Source organism: Ahaetulla prasina, chromosome 18 (assembly GCF_028640845.1).
Source record: "Ahaetulla prasina isolate Xishuangbanna chromosome 18, ASM2864084v1, whole genome shotgun sequence".
In the NCBI taxonomy this organism is placed as follows: Eukaryota; Metazoa; Chordata; class Lepidosauria; order Squamata; family Colubridae; genus Ahaetulla; species Ahaetulla prasina.
The window spans coordinates 6,509,226-6,525,000 of record NC_080556.1 but is presented as its reverse complement, the minus strand read 5'-3'; the positions used below and the strand labels follow the sequence as shown (position 1 = coordinate 6,525,000).

Sequence of the window (15,775 nt, the reverse complement as noted above, 5' to 3'; positions counted from 1 at the left end):
CCTCCCAACTGGAGGATCGGGTTTGCTTTGGTTCCCCCATCATCCCCAGCCAGCTAGTTGATGGGATCCTACGTATTAGAGGAATACGAGGGAGGGAAAGCAATTGGGAGAGGAAAAAAAATGCTTGGGAAATTGAAGCAGAAAAGAGAAAGCTTGGGGTGGGGGGGAAATCCAAGAAGAAAAATAACTTTTTTTTTTTGTTGAGTTATTTGGAATTAATAAAATTCCCTTTGCGGAAGATTTCTCAAATGAAAAGCAATTGTTTTCATGGTTTTGTATGTTTGCTTCATCCTTTGAGAAAATCCTTTGAAAAAATCCTTTCCCCCCCTCAAAATTATTACTTTTTTTTTTTAAAAAAAAGCTGGAATTGACTCCTTCTGCCTGGAGGCTTGGCTCATCCTTTTGTTGTGTAGAGATCCTTTCTTTTAAAAATTTCACTTACACTACCCAGGAAATGAATGGCCTTTGGTGCCATTATTTTTTCCCCTGGGCCTTGTGAGGACGCCCGATTGTCTTAAAAACTTTTGTTTTCCTAACTTCAGTTTGATTCTTAAGCCAGGTTTGTTTTGCAGAGCATCTCCTTTTTGTGTGATGGTTTGGGGTGTGTGTGTGTTTCTATCAAGATTTCTATCTTGAGGACTACAACGCCTATCAGCCACAGCTACCACCACCCCGCTGATGTTTTTTTAATAGGATTGATGGTTCAAAATGCTGATTTTTTACATTTTTTTTTTAGAAATAGCAACTTTTAATTCACGGGGAAAAAAAAGTATTTTCCCCAAATCCAGATCGTGAGATGTCCTGCTCTCCAAAAATTGGAATTTGCTGCTTTTAATTAATCCTGATGGCACTAAATAAAACAATTATTCCCCCCCCCCTCCACCTTTTCCGCTTGTTAAACTTTCTGCCCAACTTTTAAAAAGCTACTTTTTAAAAAACTGCTCTGGAGGTGAAAAAGCAGGAGACAAAAAGAGGGGAAACGTGTGACTTTTAATCCAATCCCCCCAACTGCAATTTCAGTAAGCTTCAGGCTACGTCATGGGAGGTGTAATACCAAATAACTAAAATGAGGGTCCCCAAACTTGGCGGCTTTAAGACTTGTGGATTTCAATTCCCAGAATGCTCTCTACATGGGGCTACCCCTGAAGTGCACTCAGAGACTCCAGTTAGTCCAGAATGCAGCTGCGCGGGTGATTGAGGGAGCTCCATGTTGCTCCCGGGTAACACCACTCCTGCGCAGTCTGCACTGGCTACCTGTGGTCTTTCGGGTGCGCTTCAAGGTTCTGGTTACCACCTTTAAAGCGCTCCATGGCTTAGGACCCGGGTACTTACGGGACCGCCTGCTGTTACCTTATGCCTCCCACCGACCCGTACGCTCACACAGAGAGGGTCTTCTCAGGGTGCCGTCCGCCAAGCAATGTCGGCTGGCGGCCCCCAGGGGAAGGGCCTTCTCTGTTGGAGCTCCTACTCTCTGGAACGAACTCCCCCCCCCCCCGGTTTGTGCCAACTATCTGACCTTCGGACCTTTCGCCGTGAATTAAAAACTTATTTATTTATCCAAGCGGGACTGGCTTGATTTTTAAATTTTTAATTTTTAGTAATTTTATATGGGGTATTTTAGGCTGGGTCAATTTGACGGTTTTAATTTGGCCATTATTGAATATGTATTTTAATTGATATTTTAATTTTGTATATTTAACTGTTTTAACCTTGGCTGTACACCGCCCTGAGTCCTTCGGGAGAAGGGCGGTATAAAAATTTAAATAAATAAATAAATAAATAAATAAATAAATAAATAAATAAATAAATAAATAAGAATTCCCCCTAGAAAGCTGGGGAATTCTGGGAGTTGAAGTCCACAAATCTTAAAGCTGCTAAATTTGGGGACCTCTGAACTAGAAGGATGTGGCGAGTTGTAAAAAAAGAGTACCTGGGTAGTTGTGACTGGTTTGGAAAGGTGTTTGTGTAGGACAGTGTCTTGGGGCTGTTTTAGGATGTCTGGACTTCAATTCCCAGAATTCCCTAGAAGGCTGGGGAATTCTGGGAGTTGAAGTCCAGACCTCTTAAAAGTGGGGAGGGGGGGGAACCACTATTGGAGAATCTTTGAAGTAAGGCAAAAAAAAAAAAAGATTTGGGAGGATGAAACAAAGGATTCCCCGCCCCCTCCCCACTTGGCCAAAAGCAAAATTTGAACTCATTTCTTCTTCTTCCTCCATCTCTGCTACCAGTCTGTGATTTGAACTAGAAGGAGAGAGAGAGAGAGAGAAAAAGAGATTTGATATAAACTGCCAAAGATTCCAAAGGCTCGAAATGTCCCATTTTATCCAGGAGCAAGAGTTGTAAAATAAATTGCGATGCGTCACCAACTTATCTTGCTCGGTGGCATTTAATTGCAGATGTTTATAACCCTGGCTTGTGGAATGTATTCTTTCTTTCTTTCTTTCTTTCTTTCTTTCTTTCTTTCTTTCTTTCTTTCTTTCTTTCTTTCTTTCTTTCTTTCTCCATTCTTTGCTTTAGGTCCTCAGGGCAGGAAGTGAAAATGCCACAACCCGTGCCACCGGAACCCCAGAAGGGGGTGAGTATGAGTTTTCGTTTTGAGGGTGGTGGTGGGGGACAGAAATGGACACTGGGGTTCTGGGGGTTTAGGAAAGATGAGCAGGCAGGACTTCCACTCTAATAAAACATTTGTTGGAGGTTGTTTCATTTGAAGTGAGACAATTAACAAATGTGGATTTCCTGAGCTAAATTGGCACACTACCAATTTATTCCCCGGGATGGGGAGCTTTGTGTGAACATCCACAAGATTTATAAATACGCCAGGGGATCCTGTTTATGGCTGATACGCAAAGTCTTTTTTCATGGTTATTCCTCCTCCGCCTTCCTCCTCCACCTAATCCAAGACAAAAATATACCCTTTCCTCCTTAATCAGTAACTAAATCAACCTGCCCCTTATCTCAAGGAGAGCTAATCCCTGCCCGCCTGCAGGCTGGAGGGGAGAAATAGAGGAACCAAAACAAGAAAAAAACAAATCCATCAAATGTAACATTTGCAAAAAATAAAATAAAATGGGAACTGCCTTTTCCTATTGTTCCCAAAGCTTGGCATCTTTAAAATGTGAAACTCCCCCACCCGAATGCTTTTAAAGATATGCGGACTTCAAACTCCCAGAATTCCTTAGCCACCATAGAGCCATAGCTGGCTGGGGAACTCTGGGAACTAAAGTCCACATGCCAGACGCCTAGACTCAAGAGTTAATCCCAGCCTGCAGACTGGTGGTGGTCGGTGGTGGGAGAATAGAGGAACTGAAACAAGAAAAAAAAAATTCCATAAAATGTAAATCGGGGTCCATACAGATTTGAGATTCCCCCACCCACTCAAATTTCTCTCCATGCGTTAAAAGCACCCTTGAAATGCTCCAAATGTTTGCACAGGTTAGCTGGTTAAGGGGATAACCGAAAAATCAGTGATGATGAATTTTTTCGGCACTGAGTGGCCAAACTGGAATGCGTGCGCCGGAAACTCGAAGACCAGCTGGAAAATGGCGCATGCGTGCTCTGGCCAGCTGGCCTTTGGGTTTTCAGTGTCTGTGCTGGCCAGCTGGTCTTCACATGCGCCAGAGGGCCATAAACCTAAAGACCAGCTGGCCAGCATGTCCACATGTGTGCCTGGCAGCTGGTCTTTGGGTTTCCAGCCTTCCGGTGCGTGTGGAGACCAGCTGGCTAGCTTGCATGTGCGTGCCGGAAACCAGAACAGCAGCTGGTGACTGCCCGCGTGCTTGCAGAGAGGGCTCTGCGTGCCACATCCATCACGGCCGTAAGTTAATTCCTGTAAGTTACTTTCCCGTTTTGCAGATGGGAAGACCGAGGCACTTAATCTAGCCAGGGTCAGTTAGAACAGTGATCACCGACTTGGTGATCTGCGAAAAAATTTTGGTGGTCCGCAGAAAAATTATTTGCATTTTTTATATTTGTTCTGTCCCCCCTCGCCTCCGTCCGAGTGTTGGCTTAATTAGCTGGCACTATCAGCTCTGGCAGCAGAATAGCGAGCATCTGCCAAGTGTCTCTGTTATCTCCCTCGACAGCGATGAGTCACAGAGGAACAAGCAGTACTTCAGCTCTTAGTTAAGCAGTTAATTTGCCTGCCACGAAGAGGCACAGCAGCTCTTGCTGCCTTTATATCCTGTGGGGTGTGGCTCCATGACTTAGCACTTCCTAGGCCTGCCCCACCCCTGCTTCTGTTGTTCCCACCTCTCCTGTCTACGGAACCTAGGGTCCAGCCAGGCCTGATTGCCATCAGCTGGGTCTGGAGGCGTGGCCTGGAGGGGGGAAGAGTCAGGGGATGGAGGCCTTGTTATCTCCTCCACCTGGCCTGCCTCTGGCTCCTGGAGCTGAGCCAGGGAAGCCGGTGCTCCCGAGGTAAGTCCTGACGGCCTTTCCCCCTCACTTTCCAAGTCACTTTCTGGCAGGAGGCCTGGCTCGGGGGGGCACAGACACAACAATATTGTACTTAAATACTATTTGTTAAAAAATTCATATTAGTGGTCTGCGGGATTTAAAAGTATGAATTTAGTGGTCCCTGAGGTCTGAAAGTTTGGCGACCCCTGAGTTAGAAGGATATTTGAAGAGTAATTCGATCTCTTAGCTTATCAGGGCTGGTTCAGGAATACTGTCTCTGCATAGCTTGGTCTATTTTCTTTTTTTCCCCCAGAAAATGACAGTGATTCTTGCTTTAGTGACCCTCATCGCGGCCTTCGGATCATCTTTCCAGTATGGATATAACGTTTCTGTGATCAATTCTCCAGCTCCGGTTCGTTGGGGTTATATATAATCCATTTAGGGGGGCATTTATTGGCCGTTTATAAATTTCAAAGAAGGTAGAGATGCCCAAATGGCCAATAGTGTTTATTTTTTTCAGTTTGGCTTAAGAAAAAGAGAAGAGTGTTTCTTTTGGCCTCTTTTAAGATCTGAGTCTGCATCTCTTAAAAAGTGGTCGAAATTGAGAAACACAGATTTAGAAAGTGTTTTTAATACACGTTAGAATGTATTTTGCACTGCAATTACGGAATTATTCAGCCAGTAGATGGCAATGTTTAATTTAGTGTGCCTCTATGGTTATAATCTATGGTTTCTTTAGTAAGAGTTTCCTGTTACAGTTGAGCAGTAAAGCACATGGTGACTGTATTTATTTGCTCTGTGGTGCTTTATATAAAACAGAATTTTCTAACAAAGTACCTGTGAGTAGGGACTTATTTCAGCCCAAATGACAAACTTTTAATTTTGCTTAAATCCACTTATGCCAACCTAGATACTTTTTACTGTAACTCAAATTTTGCCGGCTGAGGATGTTGGGTACCCAACACACTGGAAGCCCTCCATCAATACAAATTGGGCTGCTTGTTGGTCCTCTCTAATTGGTCCTTTCTTCCATCTATCCTTCCAGTTCATGCAACAATTTTACAATGAAACGTACCAGAGACGATACAGTAAATATATGGATGAGAGCTTGATGACCGCCCTCTGGTCTCTGAGTGTGTCCTTCTTCCCACTGGGGGGGTTCTTTGGATCGCTGATGGTGGGGCCCATGGTGAACAACTGTGGCAGGTAGGTTTCCTTCTTCTTTGTTTGCATAGTTTGCATCCTGGGCCGGGTGTGAGGCTCCAGCTGGCCTGGGAGATAGAGAACATCCACAGTACCAGGAGAAACATCTGGCTTGGGTTTCCTGCTGGGTGTAGTTGGATGTCCAAGCAAAGAGGACCTCCTGGGATGGTTTTCTGTGGGCCACGGAAGGGTGTTATCTCAAGAGGAAGAAGGTTGAGGGCCAAACCTTCATCCTTTAGGGCTCCAGGTTGAATCTTCTGAAGCTCTTGAGATGTTCTCCTCCTTTTCAGAAAGGGCACCCTCCTCATCAACAACATCTTCTCCATCATCCCTGCCATCCTCATGGGGACCTCCAAGGTAGCCAAGACCTTCGAAGTGATCATCATTTGCCGCATCATTATAGGCATCTGCGCAGGTGAGACCTCTGCGCTAAGATCACCTCGTCCATCTTAGAGACGCCATTTTCCGTCTCTGTGTTTAAAAAGAGGCGGGGAGCGGGGAATTCCGGGAATTGAAGTCTACCAGTCTTCAAATTGCGAAGGTTGAAATACGATGAGTTAGAGGTTGGGGATATGGAAGAGGTAGATAAAAAAATATATATTTAGGAAAAGAGTGGAGAAATTAAGGAATCGTCCTTGACCCGTGGAACACATAATGTTACTGTCAGGAAAACCATCATTTGTGGGGGTGAGGGTTGTGTTCCCCGATACTATCCGGAATCTCTTCTCGTTTTCCGAGTTAGGCCTTTCTTCCAACGTTGTCCCCATGTACCTCGGAGAGATGTCCCCCAAAAACCTTCGCGGAGCCATTGGGGTGATGCCGCAGCTGTTTATCACGGTGGGAATACTGGCGGCTCAGATTCTCGGGATGAGAATGATCCTCGGAAGCGACGAAGGTAAACCGGAGAGACGGGGATTGGTGGAGGCCTTGTTGTGGGGTGTTGTGCAAGGACGGGGATCGGTAGAGGCCTTGTTGCGGGGTGTTGTGGAAGAACGGGGGATTGGTGGAGGCCTTGTTGTGGGGTGTTGTGGAAGAACGGGGGATTGGTGGAGGCCTTGTTGTGGGGTGTTGTGCAAGGACAGGGATCGGTAGAGGCCTTGTTGCGGGGTCCTGTGGAAGGACAGGGGTCGGTAGAGGCGTTGTGGGATGTTGTGACGTCTCTCCCTCTTTCCCTGCAGGGTGGCCGATCCTCATGGGTCTGACGGGAGTCCCCGCCGCATTACAGCTTATCCTCCTTCCGTTTTTCCCCGAGAGCCCCAGGTATCTGCTGATCCAGAAAGGCGATGAAGAGGGCGCAAGAGCAGGTATATTTCCAGCTGCTAGGGAATACCAGTAGTCCTCGGCTTTACGGCCACAATTGAACCCAGTTGCAGAGTGAGAAATTTGTTAAAAGTGAGTTTTGCGCCATTCAGCGACTTTTCTTGCCCCCCCTCCATTTGTTATAAGTGAATCACTGCGGTTGTTCAATTGGTCAGACGGTTGTTAAGCGAAACCTGGCTTCCCCATCGACTTGGCTTAGTCAGAAAGCCATCAAAGAGGGGTCCACGTGACTCTGGGACACTGCGACTGTCATAAATATGAACCAGTTGTTTTCCTCTTCCCTGTCCAGTCCTGTTTCATTCGTGTTGTGTCTTTTTTCAATTCTACATTGATAACCAAAAAGTCCTGGGCAGTTTAAGCCAGTCGGCCTCAGATTTCCCAAACATATAAAATTATATAAAGTTTTGGCTTTATAATTCTGGGATGCAGAATATTGCTTGGCTCTACAGGAAGTCCTCAACGTACAACCATTCCTTGAGGGACTGTTCGAAGTTGCAACGATCTTGAAAAAAGCGACTTTTTCACGCTTAATGACCGTTGCAACATCCCCAAAGTCAGGGGATCAAAATTTGGACGCTTGGGCGACTTGACTCGTATTTATGACGGTCAAGAGTCACGCGATCCCCTTTTGGGACCTTCGGACAAGCAAAGTCGACGGGGGGAGCCAGATTCACTTAACAACTGTGCGACTAATTTAACGGCGGTGGCCAGGAAGTTCGTAAAACAGGGCGGAATTCACTTCGCTGCTGTCTCGCTTAACAATGGAGATGTTGGGCTCACAACTTGAGGTCAAAACTTTCGGTCGTAAGTCCAGAATTGCCGATAGTTTGAGCTCTATTTAATATATCCCTCTTAATCTTCGTTTAACGACCCCATAATCCCTTGCGGGGGTGGAGTCACGGCAACTGAATGGAGGAAGGAGATTGTTTTACTGGCCAGATGCCCTTCCTGTCGCCACTGCGGAGTTTTGTTCGGCAGATATATTCTCATTGTGCCCAGAGAGAGAAATACCTGCCTCTACTTAGGATCGAACTCACAGCCTCCTGATTGTGAGGTGACCTTCTAGGCCACCGCACCACTCAATACATCCCTCTTAATGTAGGGATAAAATTTGTGGCCCTCGGATGGGACTGAACTACAATTCCCAGCGTCCCCTGCTCCCATCTTGGCTTCCTGTGAGATTATATTCCTCGTCTTTTCTTTTCTTTTTTCTTTCTTCCCGTTCAGCTTTGAGGAAGCTGCGAGGCTCGGATGACGTGGAAGATGAGATGGACGAGATGCGGCAGGAAGACCAAGCGGAGAAAGCCGAGGGCCGGATGTCCGTGTTGACCCTCTTCACTTATCCGGGCCTTCGCTGGCAGCTCATTTCCATCATCGTCATGATGATGGGTCAGCAGCTCTCCGGGGTCAACGCGGTAAATAAGAACCCAACCGAAGGCACACTTTTGTGAAGCCGGGGGGGGGTCCCTAGAGGTCATCCAGACTCACCCCTTGCTCATTTTTCCTTTTCTTTCCATTCAATATTGAGAGGAAGTGTGGACGGTTGAAAGAATTGAAGTCAAAGGCTTGAAAGAAAAATCTATAAACTGTGCTGGGGGCGGGGCGTTGGTGGTTATCGGAGAGGAGGCCACGGGGAGATCTTGAGGCCGTAGAGGCCAGGGGATGTCAAATTCGGTTATCGGAGAGGAGGCCACGAGGAGATCTTGAGACCGGAGAGGCCAGGGGATGTCAAATTCAGTGATTGGAGAGGAGGCCACGAGGAGATCTTGAGGCCGTAGAGACCAGGGGATGTCAAATTCGGTTATCGGAGAGGAGGCCACAAGGAGATCTTGAGACCGTAGAGACCAGGGGATGTCAAATTCAGTAATTGGAGAGGAGGCCACGAGGAGATCTTGAGACCATAGAGACCAGGGGATGTCAAATTTAGCTATTGGAGAGGAGGCCACGAGGAGATCTTGAGGCCGTAGAGACAAGGGGATGTCAAATTTAGCTATTGGAGAGGACACCACGAGGAGATCTTGAGGCCGTAGAGGCCAGGGGACGTCAAATTCGGTTATTGGAGAGGAGGCCACGAGGAGATTTTGAGGCTGTAGAGACCAGGGGACATCAAATTCACTCTCTTGAACCCCCCCCCAACCCTGTTTTCAATCTGATTTGCAGGTGTATTATTACGCTGACCGGATCTACTCGAATGCAGGAATTGAAGAATACAACGTTCAATTCGTCACGGTGGGAACGGGAGCTGTCAATGTATTGATGACTATCGTTGCGGTATGGTTTGTTTGATTTGGCTTTGAGAGAGAGAGAGAGAGAGAGAAACCGCCCCCTCCCCACGACTCCAAGCAGTCCTTGACTTACGACAGTTTGTTTAGCGGCCGTTCAAAGTTACTAACTGCACTGAAAAAACTTGACTTTGGCCCCTTTTTCACAGTTAACCTTTGCATGTCAATGTGATAAAAATTCAGACGCTTAGTGGCCACTGACTCATATTTACAACGGTTGCAGCAGCCCCGGGGTCAGGCCATCAACCTTTTGCGACTTTCTGACAAGCAAAGTTAGTCCCCAGATTCACTTAACAACCGTGCTAAAGGACTGCAGGGATTCACTTTTAACAGCCAGGTTACTAACTTACCAACGGCAGCGATTCGCGTAACAACCGTGGCAAGAAAGGTTGCAAAACGGAGCAAAACTCAACAAATTCTCAACAACATGAACCTCGGGCTCAATTGCGGGTCGTAAATCTGCAAAATGGCTTCTACCTCCAAGCCAAACGAATAGAAAAGGGAATTAAATTCGAATTCGGAATTGTTTTTCCCAGCTGTTTAGGAAAGAAACATGAAAAAACTATAGTTTGCCAACTAACTTGCAGTTTGAAGGATTTGGGGAGGGGCAAGGGAAGGATGGGGTGGGGAGCTCTCCTCGGCATGGCGGTGAGTTCTGTCAGTGCCTTATGGTCTTCGGTTTCCCAACCTTACCTTTTCCCCACCGTGCGGTAGGTATTTGTTATTGAGGCGCTGGGACGAAGGATTTTGCTTCTGGCTGGTTTTGGGATCTGTTGCGTCGCCTGTGCTGTGTTAACCATTGCGCTGAATCTCAAGGTAGGTTTAAAAAAAAAAGGCTTTTGATTGGCTGGAAGGGAAGAGGATCTGTGGGGTTCATCTGGAGGAAAACCCCACAATTTTTTAGCTTGGATTCTCCCATAGCATGCTTCCTTCCTTTAAATGGGATGTGAGCTTGGGAGAAAGAAGGAAGAATTGCAGATAAGAGAAGCAGAGGTGGAGCTTCAGCCGGTTCATGCCGGTTCGGCCGAACTGATAGCGGTGGACGTAATGCTGTCCTACTTAGTCACGTTTTTGAGGCCGGGCGCATGCGCGGAACGCAGGCCCATGTGCACAAAACACAATGCAAGGAAGGCCGGGCACAGGCGGGGAAGGTGCGCAGGCGGCGAACCGGTAGTAAGAATATCTGGAACCCACCGCGGAAGAGAAGGCAGTGTGAACCCTTAGAAGGAAAAGGAGTGTGGGAAGCATTTCAGAAAGGACCCTAGTTTTCCAGCGAGCGAAAGGAAAGGAGGGGTTGAAATACTTTCAAAGCTTCCAAGATATGTCTTTACAATAAAGATGCAACTAGTATTCCTGGACTCCCTCTAAGGGCTAACTTTTTCAGAATAACAGAATAACTTAAGAATTGCTTAGTGGACTCTCATCCATCATCATCTTCGGAGTAGGAATGGACCTTAGAGGTCTACTAGTCCAACCCCCTGCTTAGGTTGGAAACTGTATACCACTTCAGACAAATCTTCTTTAAAACTTCCAGGGTTGGAGCATTCACAACTTCTGGAGGCAAGCTGTTCCACTGGTTAATTGTTCTAACCGTCAGGAAATTCCTCCTTAGCTCTAAAGTTGCTTCTCTCCTTGATTATAGTTTCCACCCGTTTCTTCTTGTCCTGCCCTCAGGTGCTTTGGAGAATAGCTTGACTCCCTCTTCTTTGTGGCAACCCCTGAGATATTGCAACCCTGCTATCATGTCTCCCCTAGTCCTTCTCTTCATTAAACTAGACATACCGAGTTCCTGCAACCGTTCTTCATATGTTTTAGCCTCCAGTCCCCTAATCCTCTTTGTTGCTCTTCTCTGCACTCTTTCCAAACTCTCAACGTCTTTTAAATATATATTTTGAAATCCTTTATATTTTCAATTTCCCCCCCAGGCGATCTGGTGGATGCCCTACCTCAGCATTGCCTGCGTAATCATTTACGTCGTGGGACATGCCATTGGTGCAAGTAAGTAGATTTCTGGGTGTATGCTCACATACTAATCAACTCTATATCTTAAATTGGCTTGTCAACGCATTCACACCCCTCCACTCAGTTCTAACTAGGATATAGATTGTCTCCATAACAGAGCGATTGTCCTGGATGTTATAAAAGCAAAGGGCCCTTGAGATTTAGTTTCTTCGAATTGAAGCCCCCTCATGTTTCTAGTCCTCAGTGACGACAACATTAAGAGGTGGCAAAATTTTTAACTTTTCTCAGCTATCAACTATTGCATTTAGGTTCTGTCTGGAAACCCCTGATGGACTTTTTTTTTTTGGAGGAAAACGAAACTGGTGATTCATGAATGATTATAGAAGCAGGAAATTATGTTGGAACCTGAGAGAAAGGATAAAAAAGAAGTGAAAATTTAATTTAAAATAATATAAAGTAAAAAAAACATTATAATGGTCAAAACTTTTCTATTATTTCCCCCCCCCCATTTTCTGTCCTATTCACTATTCTTTGTACTGCTTTTTATCTCGTTAAAAACCTCTTCAATAACGTATAATAGAATTTATGTATAATTACCATGCTATAGGTGGGGGCACGCAGGCATTGGGTTTTGGGGGTTTGGGCACACGCGCGCTCGCTTTGGCACCACTGGGATTCGGTTTGGAGAAGGTTAGCCATCGCTGCTATATAGGTATCTTTTAAGTTTCTAGTCCTCATGAAAGATGCTCGCCTCGTTTCTCTGATTTCCAATTTCTTTCCCTTTTAGGCCCAATTCCAAGTGTTATGATAATGGAGATGTTCCTTCAGTCTTCTCGCCCGGCCGCCTTCATGGTGGGAGGTTCGGTGCACTGGCTGTCGAATTTCACCGTGGGGCTGGTTTTTAGCTACATGGAGGTAAAATCTTTTTAAAAGTTCTGAAACTTTTTTGCAATTGGGGCCGGGGGTGGTGGTGGTGGCCGGTTTGGCCCCGCATTCTGATTAATGCGTGTAAGCATCCGAAAACAGAGGAGCGATGTGGTGGCCTAAAGGCGGAGCTCTCTCCTCGCAATCGGGTGGGGATGTGCGTTTGATCCTGGGTAGAGGCAGATATTTCTCTGGGCGCAACGAGAATGTTTTTGCGACCTTCTGACAAGCCAAATCAATGGGGCAACCCAGAGGCATTTTACATCCGTTGTACTAACTTTAACACTTAACAACCGTCTTGCGACAGAAATTTTGGGCTGAATTGTGTCGTCAGTGGGGGAATGCCTAAAGTTTTAGATCAGAGGCAAAGCTTAACTCTTTTTTTTTATTATTGAAAAAGTTTTAAAAAACAAATTTTTTCCCTCCCCCCACCCCCGACTTCCTGGAGCAAACACAAGGTATAGTTCAATAAACAAACAGTCATACATTAAATTTTTAAAAATCTAACACAATTATAACCCTTCTCTTTCACATAACCCGACTTCTTCCATTAAAATAAACAGCATCCTTCGTTCAAAGGCAGTCTGAAATTTCTTAATCTGATATCTATTTTGAATATAATCAATCCAATTCTTCCATTCATTTAGATATTTTTCTTGAGTACTGTCTTTCAAGAAGGTTTTAGCCATCTCGGCCAAATTAGAAACTTTCAATATCCATTCTTCTATTCTGGGTACTTCTTTTTTTCTTCCAATATTGTCCAATTAACAGTCTTCCTGCTGTTATTAAGTTCAAAATGCAAAGCTTAACTCTTTATAACGTCTGAATGGTTTCTTAACGAAACCCAAAACCTCAGGTTGATTTTGAGCCAAGGTTTTTCCCAAAAAGTTTTCTCCCCACCCCCCCAAATAAAAATATATTGCAGAGCTGCCGACCGATGCAACGTCTTACAAATGTCCCATCTCTTTGTCGTTCCTTCTCCAGCAAGGGCTGGGTCCCTACTGTTTCCTAATTTTTGGGGCCGTCTGCTTGGCCACTGCGGTCTACGTCTTCCTTATTGTCCCTGAAACCAAGAACAAAACCTTTATGGAGATCAACCAGATCATGGCCAAGAGGAACGGCACTGAAAATCAGGCTGAGAAAGACGAACTGAAAGATTTCACCGCCGTTTCCGTGCCGTACGGGAAGAAAATGGACGGGGAGAGAACCAGCGCGTTGTAAGTCTCGGCAAACCACCGAACCGAACTCTCCCTTAAACATCGCCGGTTTGTAACGTGCCTCTCCTCGGTGTTGGACAAAGGGCACCCTCAAAAACTTAAAAATCATATTTCAAGGAGAAAGGGGGGTGACTGAGTGTTGCCATTCCCCCCCCATCCCCTCAGCCGTTGCCTTCCAATGTGGGACCAGAGTTAGCGAGATGTTGGTGGATTTACAAAATCCTGTTTTGGAAGAGATTCACAGCGAATATTGTGCGCAGGTTGGAAAAAAAAAAACGTGTTTTCCATCCGGTGGACTCTTGGAAAAAAAAAATTATCAGTATTTTTTGTTGTTGTTCTTGAATAGGGATGCATTTGGGGGCTTTATGTTGGGAGCGTGTAAATAATTTTTCGTTTAACAATAATGCTGGGGCTTCTGTCCTTAGATAACACCCGAATTTAAGTGGAGAAAGAGACACACCCAGTGGTGGGATTCAGCCGGTTTGCCCAACTCCGGGAGACCCGGTTGTTAACTTTCTGAGCAGTCTGGTTGTTGGAAGAAATCGTTAGGGCAGAGAAGCGGTTGTTAAATTATTTGAATCCTATAGATAGATAGATAGATAGATAGATAGATAGATAGATAGATAGATAGATAGATAGATAGATAGATAGATAGATAGAATCTGTGTGAGTGGTGGGATTCAGCTGGTTCACCTAATTTCGGGAGAACCGGTTGTTAACTTTATGAGCAGTTTGGCAAACTGGTTGTTGGAAGAAATCATTAGGGCAGAGAACCGGTTGTTAAATTACTTGAATCCCACCACTTAAGCACCATTGCTTAAATTTGAGAGGTGCATTTTGTAACACATACACACACACCCAACCTCTCCCCCAGGGCCCCTTGAAGATGTGTTAGATTAAGTGCCTTCGTTAGATTAAATGCCTTAGTGAGATTCAATGAAAATGAATGCTTTACGGAGGTGTTAAGATTAAATGGTTCGTTTTCCCAAATCCCAGGCCCATCCTTGGCTGTCTTATTATAACACAATTGCATTTTTGCAAGTTTTGTGTCTATACCGCCGTGGTCTCTTGCCAAGTGTTTTTTTTTCAAGAGAAACACTTCTAAATTAAACAAAACCATCTCCTCTTTTTTTTGTTCCGGATCCCAGGCTGTTAAAACGTTTTGAGATGGGAAAAGATCCCCGAAATGTGGAAAGCTAGCTTCTCAGGGTTTCATCTTTAGACAGGATCCCTGATATGCTAGATATCACTGGTGCATTTTTTTTTTATTTTCTGGAGGCAGATCTGCAGATCCCTTGCATTCAAGGTAAGCGTGCAGGGGTTTTGGCAACCTGGGAGTTTCATTTTCCAAAACAAGGTTGATGCAACCAGAATCGACCCTTTTCAAAGCGAACCTGATTTAAAAAAATAAATAAATCCACAAATTTGAGAAATAGCCAAGAGAATGTTGTACATATCTTGAAATGGGTTTTTTGTTTGTGGGTTCTGTGTGTGTTTTTTAAAAAGTTTTATTTGCTCTGGATATTTTTCCCCCAAAGTGTCAAGGAATTATACTTTGCACAAACAGGTGTATTTTATTTTATTATTTTGAGTGCTGCGAAATAAAAATAGTTATTGGAGAACGCTTGGAAAAGCGGCAAGTGAGTTTTGTTTCCGATCTTCTTGTCAGCTGGGATTGTGTTCCTGCGCCGAGATATATTTAGAGAGAGTGAGATGCCATTTTCCAGAAGAATAAAATCAAATTTGGGGTTCACGGAGCTCATTGCATAAAGCACATTTGAGATTTTTTTTTTAAAAAAAAATGCAGTGAGGGAAACCTACAATTTAAGAACGTGTCAATGTCCTTCAGTTCAGTTTGGTGTTATCCAACTACCATGCGTGTCAGATGAATAATACCAAATAATTGGATTAATGAATTATTTGTGAGAGGGTGGGCAGTATACATTTTAAGAAATAGAAAAAATAAGGCTTGGGTTGAACTGGTGGAGAATTTATTGATGCCCCACAACCGGCAAGCCACAAATAAGAAGTTTTTAGGCCATGCAGGCTTTTACATTTAAATTATTAAGCAGGTTTCGGTGGGGAGCAAATCTGGATAATCGGTTCGCAATCTTTTTGTGACACCCTCTCCCCATACTGTCTTGACACAGGGCAATCCAAAGGTGTGTGTGTGGGGGAGTTCGATCTCCTTTGATGGACCCCCCCCCAACCCATTAATTTGGATTTTTGGGGTTAGACCCGGGACATTCTAGCTCCAGATTTCCCCAACATTGCACAAAAGACTTCTGTGTCCACACCACACACGTGGGTCAGTAGCCTGGGACTTAAAAAGGTCTCAGTCCTACCCATAAGTCTCTGCTGGGTGGGAGGGCACCACTGTTTTTTCGTTTTTTTGTTTGGCCTGTAAGAGGAGTGGACTTCAACTCCCAGAATTCCCTAGCCAGCAAAGTTTCTGGAGATAAGGAACCATAA

General features: G+C 45.0%; 1 protein-coding gene across 5 annotated transcripts in view; it reads left to right on the top strand.

Annotated features, from left to right (window-relative positions):
- The window catches only part of LOC131187122 (solute carrier family 2, facilitated glucose transporter member 5-like), a 28,710-nt gene extending 13,786 nt beyond the window's left edge, over positions 1 to 14,924 (top strand). For 4 of the 5 annotated variants that reach the window (XM_058161315.1, XM_058161314.1, XM_058161312.1 and 1 more), the window contains 12 exons: positions 2,518 to 2,575; positions 4,709 to 4,807; positions 5,441 to 5,601; positions 5,889 to 6,013; positions 6,341 to 6,493; positions 6,777 to 6,902; positions 8,146 to 8,333; positions 9,079 to 9,189; positions 9,915 to 10,016; positions 11,126 to 11,198; positions 11,950 to 12,077; positions 13,071 to 14,924. In XM_058161315.1, the coding sequence (XP_058017298.1) occupies positions 2,540 to 2,575; positions 4,709 to 4,807; positions 5,441 to 5,601; positions 5,889 to 6,013; positions 6,341 to 6,493; positions 6,777 to 6,902; positions 8,146 to 8,333; positions 9,079 to 9,189; positions 9,915 to 10,016; positions 11,126 to 11,198; positions 11,950 to 12,077; positions 13,071 to 13,307 (1,539 nt within the window). In that variant the 5' untranslated portion in view covers positions 2,518 to 2,539 and the 3' untranslated portion in view covers positions 13,308 to 14,924. The remainder of the gene's footprint in view (positions 1 to 2,517; positions 2,576 to 4,708; positions 4,808 to 5,440; positions 5,602 to 5,888; positions 6,014 to 6,340; positions 6,494 to 6,776; positions 6,903 to 8,145; positions 8,334 to 9,078; positions 9,190 to 9,914; positions 10,017 to 11,125; positions 11,199 to 11,949; positions 12,078 to 13,070) is intronic. The other variant, XM_058161316.1, reaches the window with a different exon arrangement.
- Positions 14,925 to 15,775: the final 851 nt, after the last annotated feature.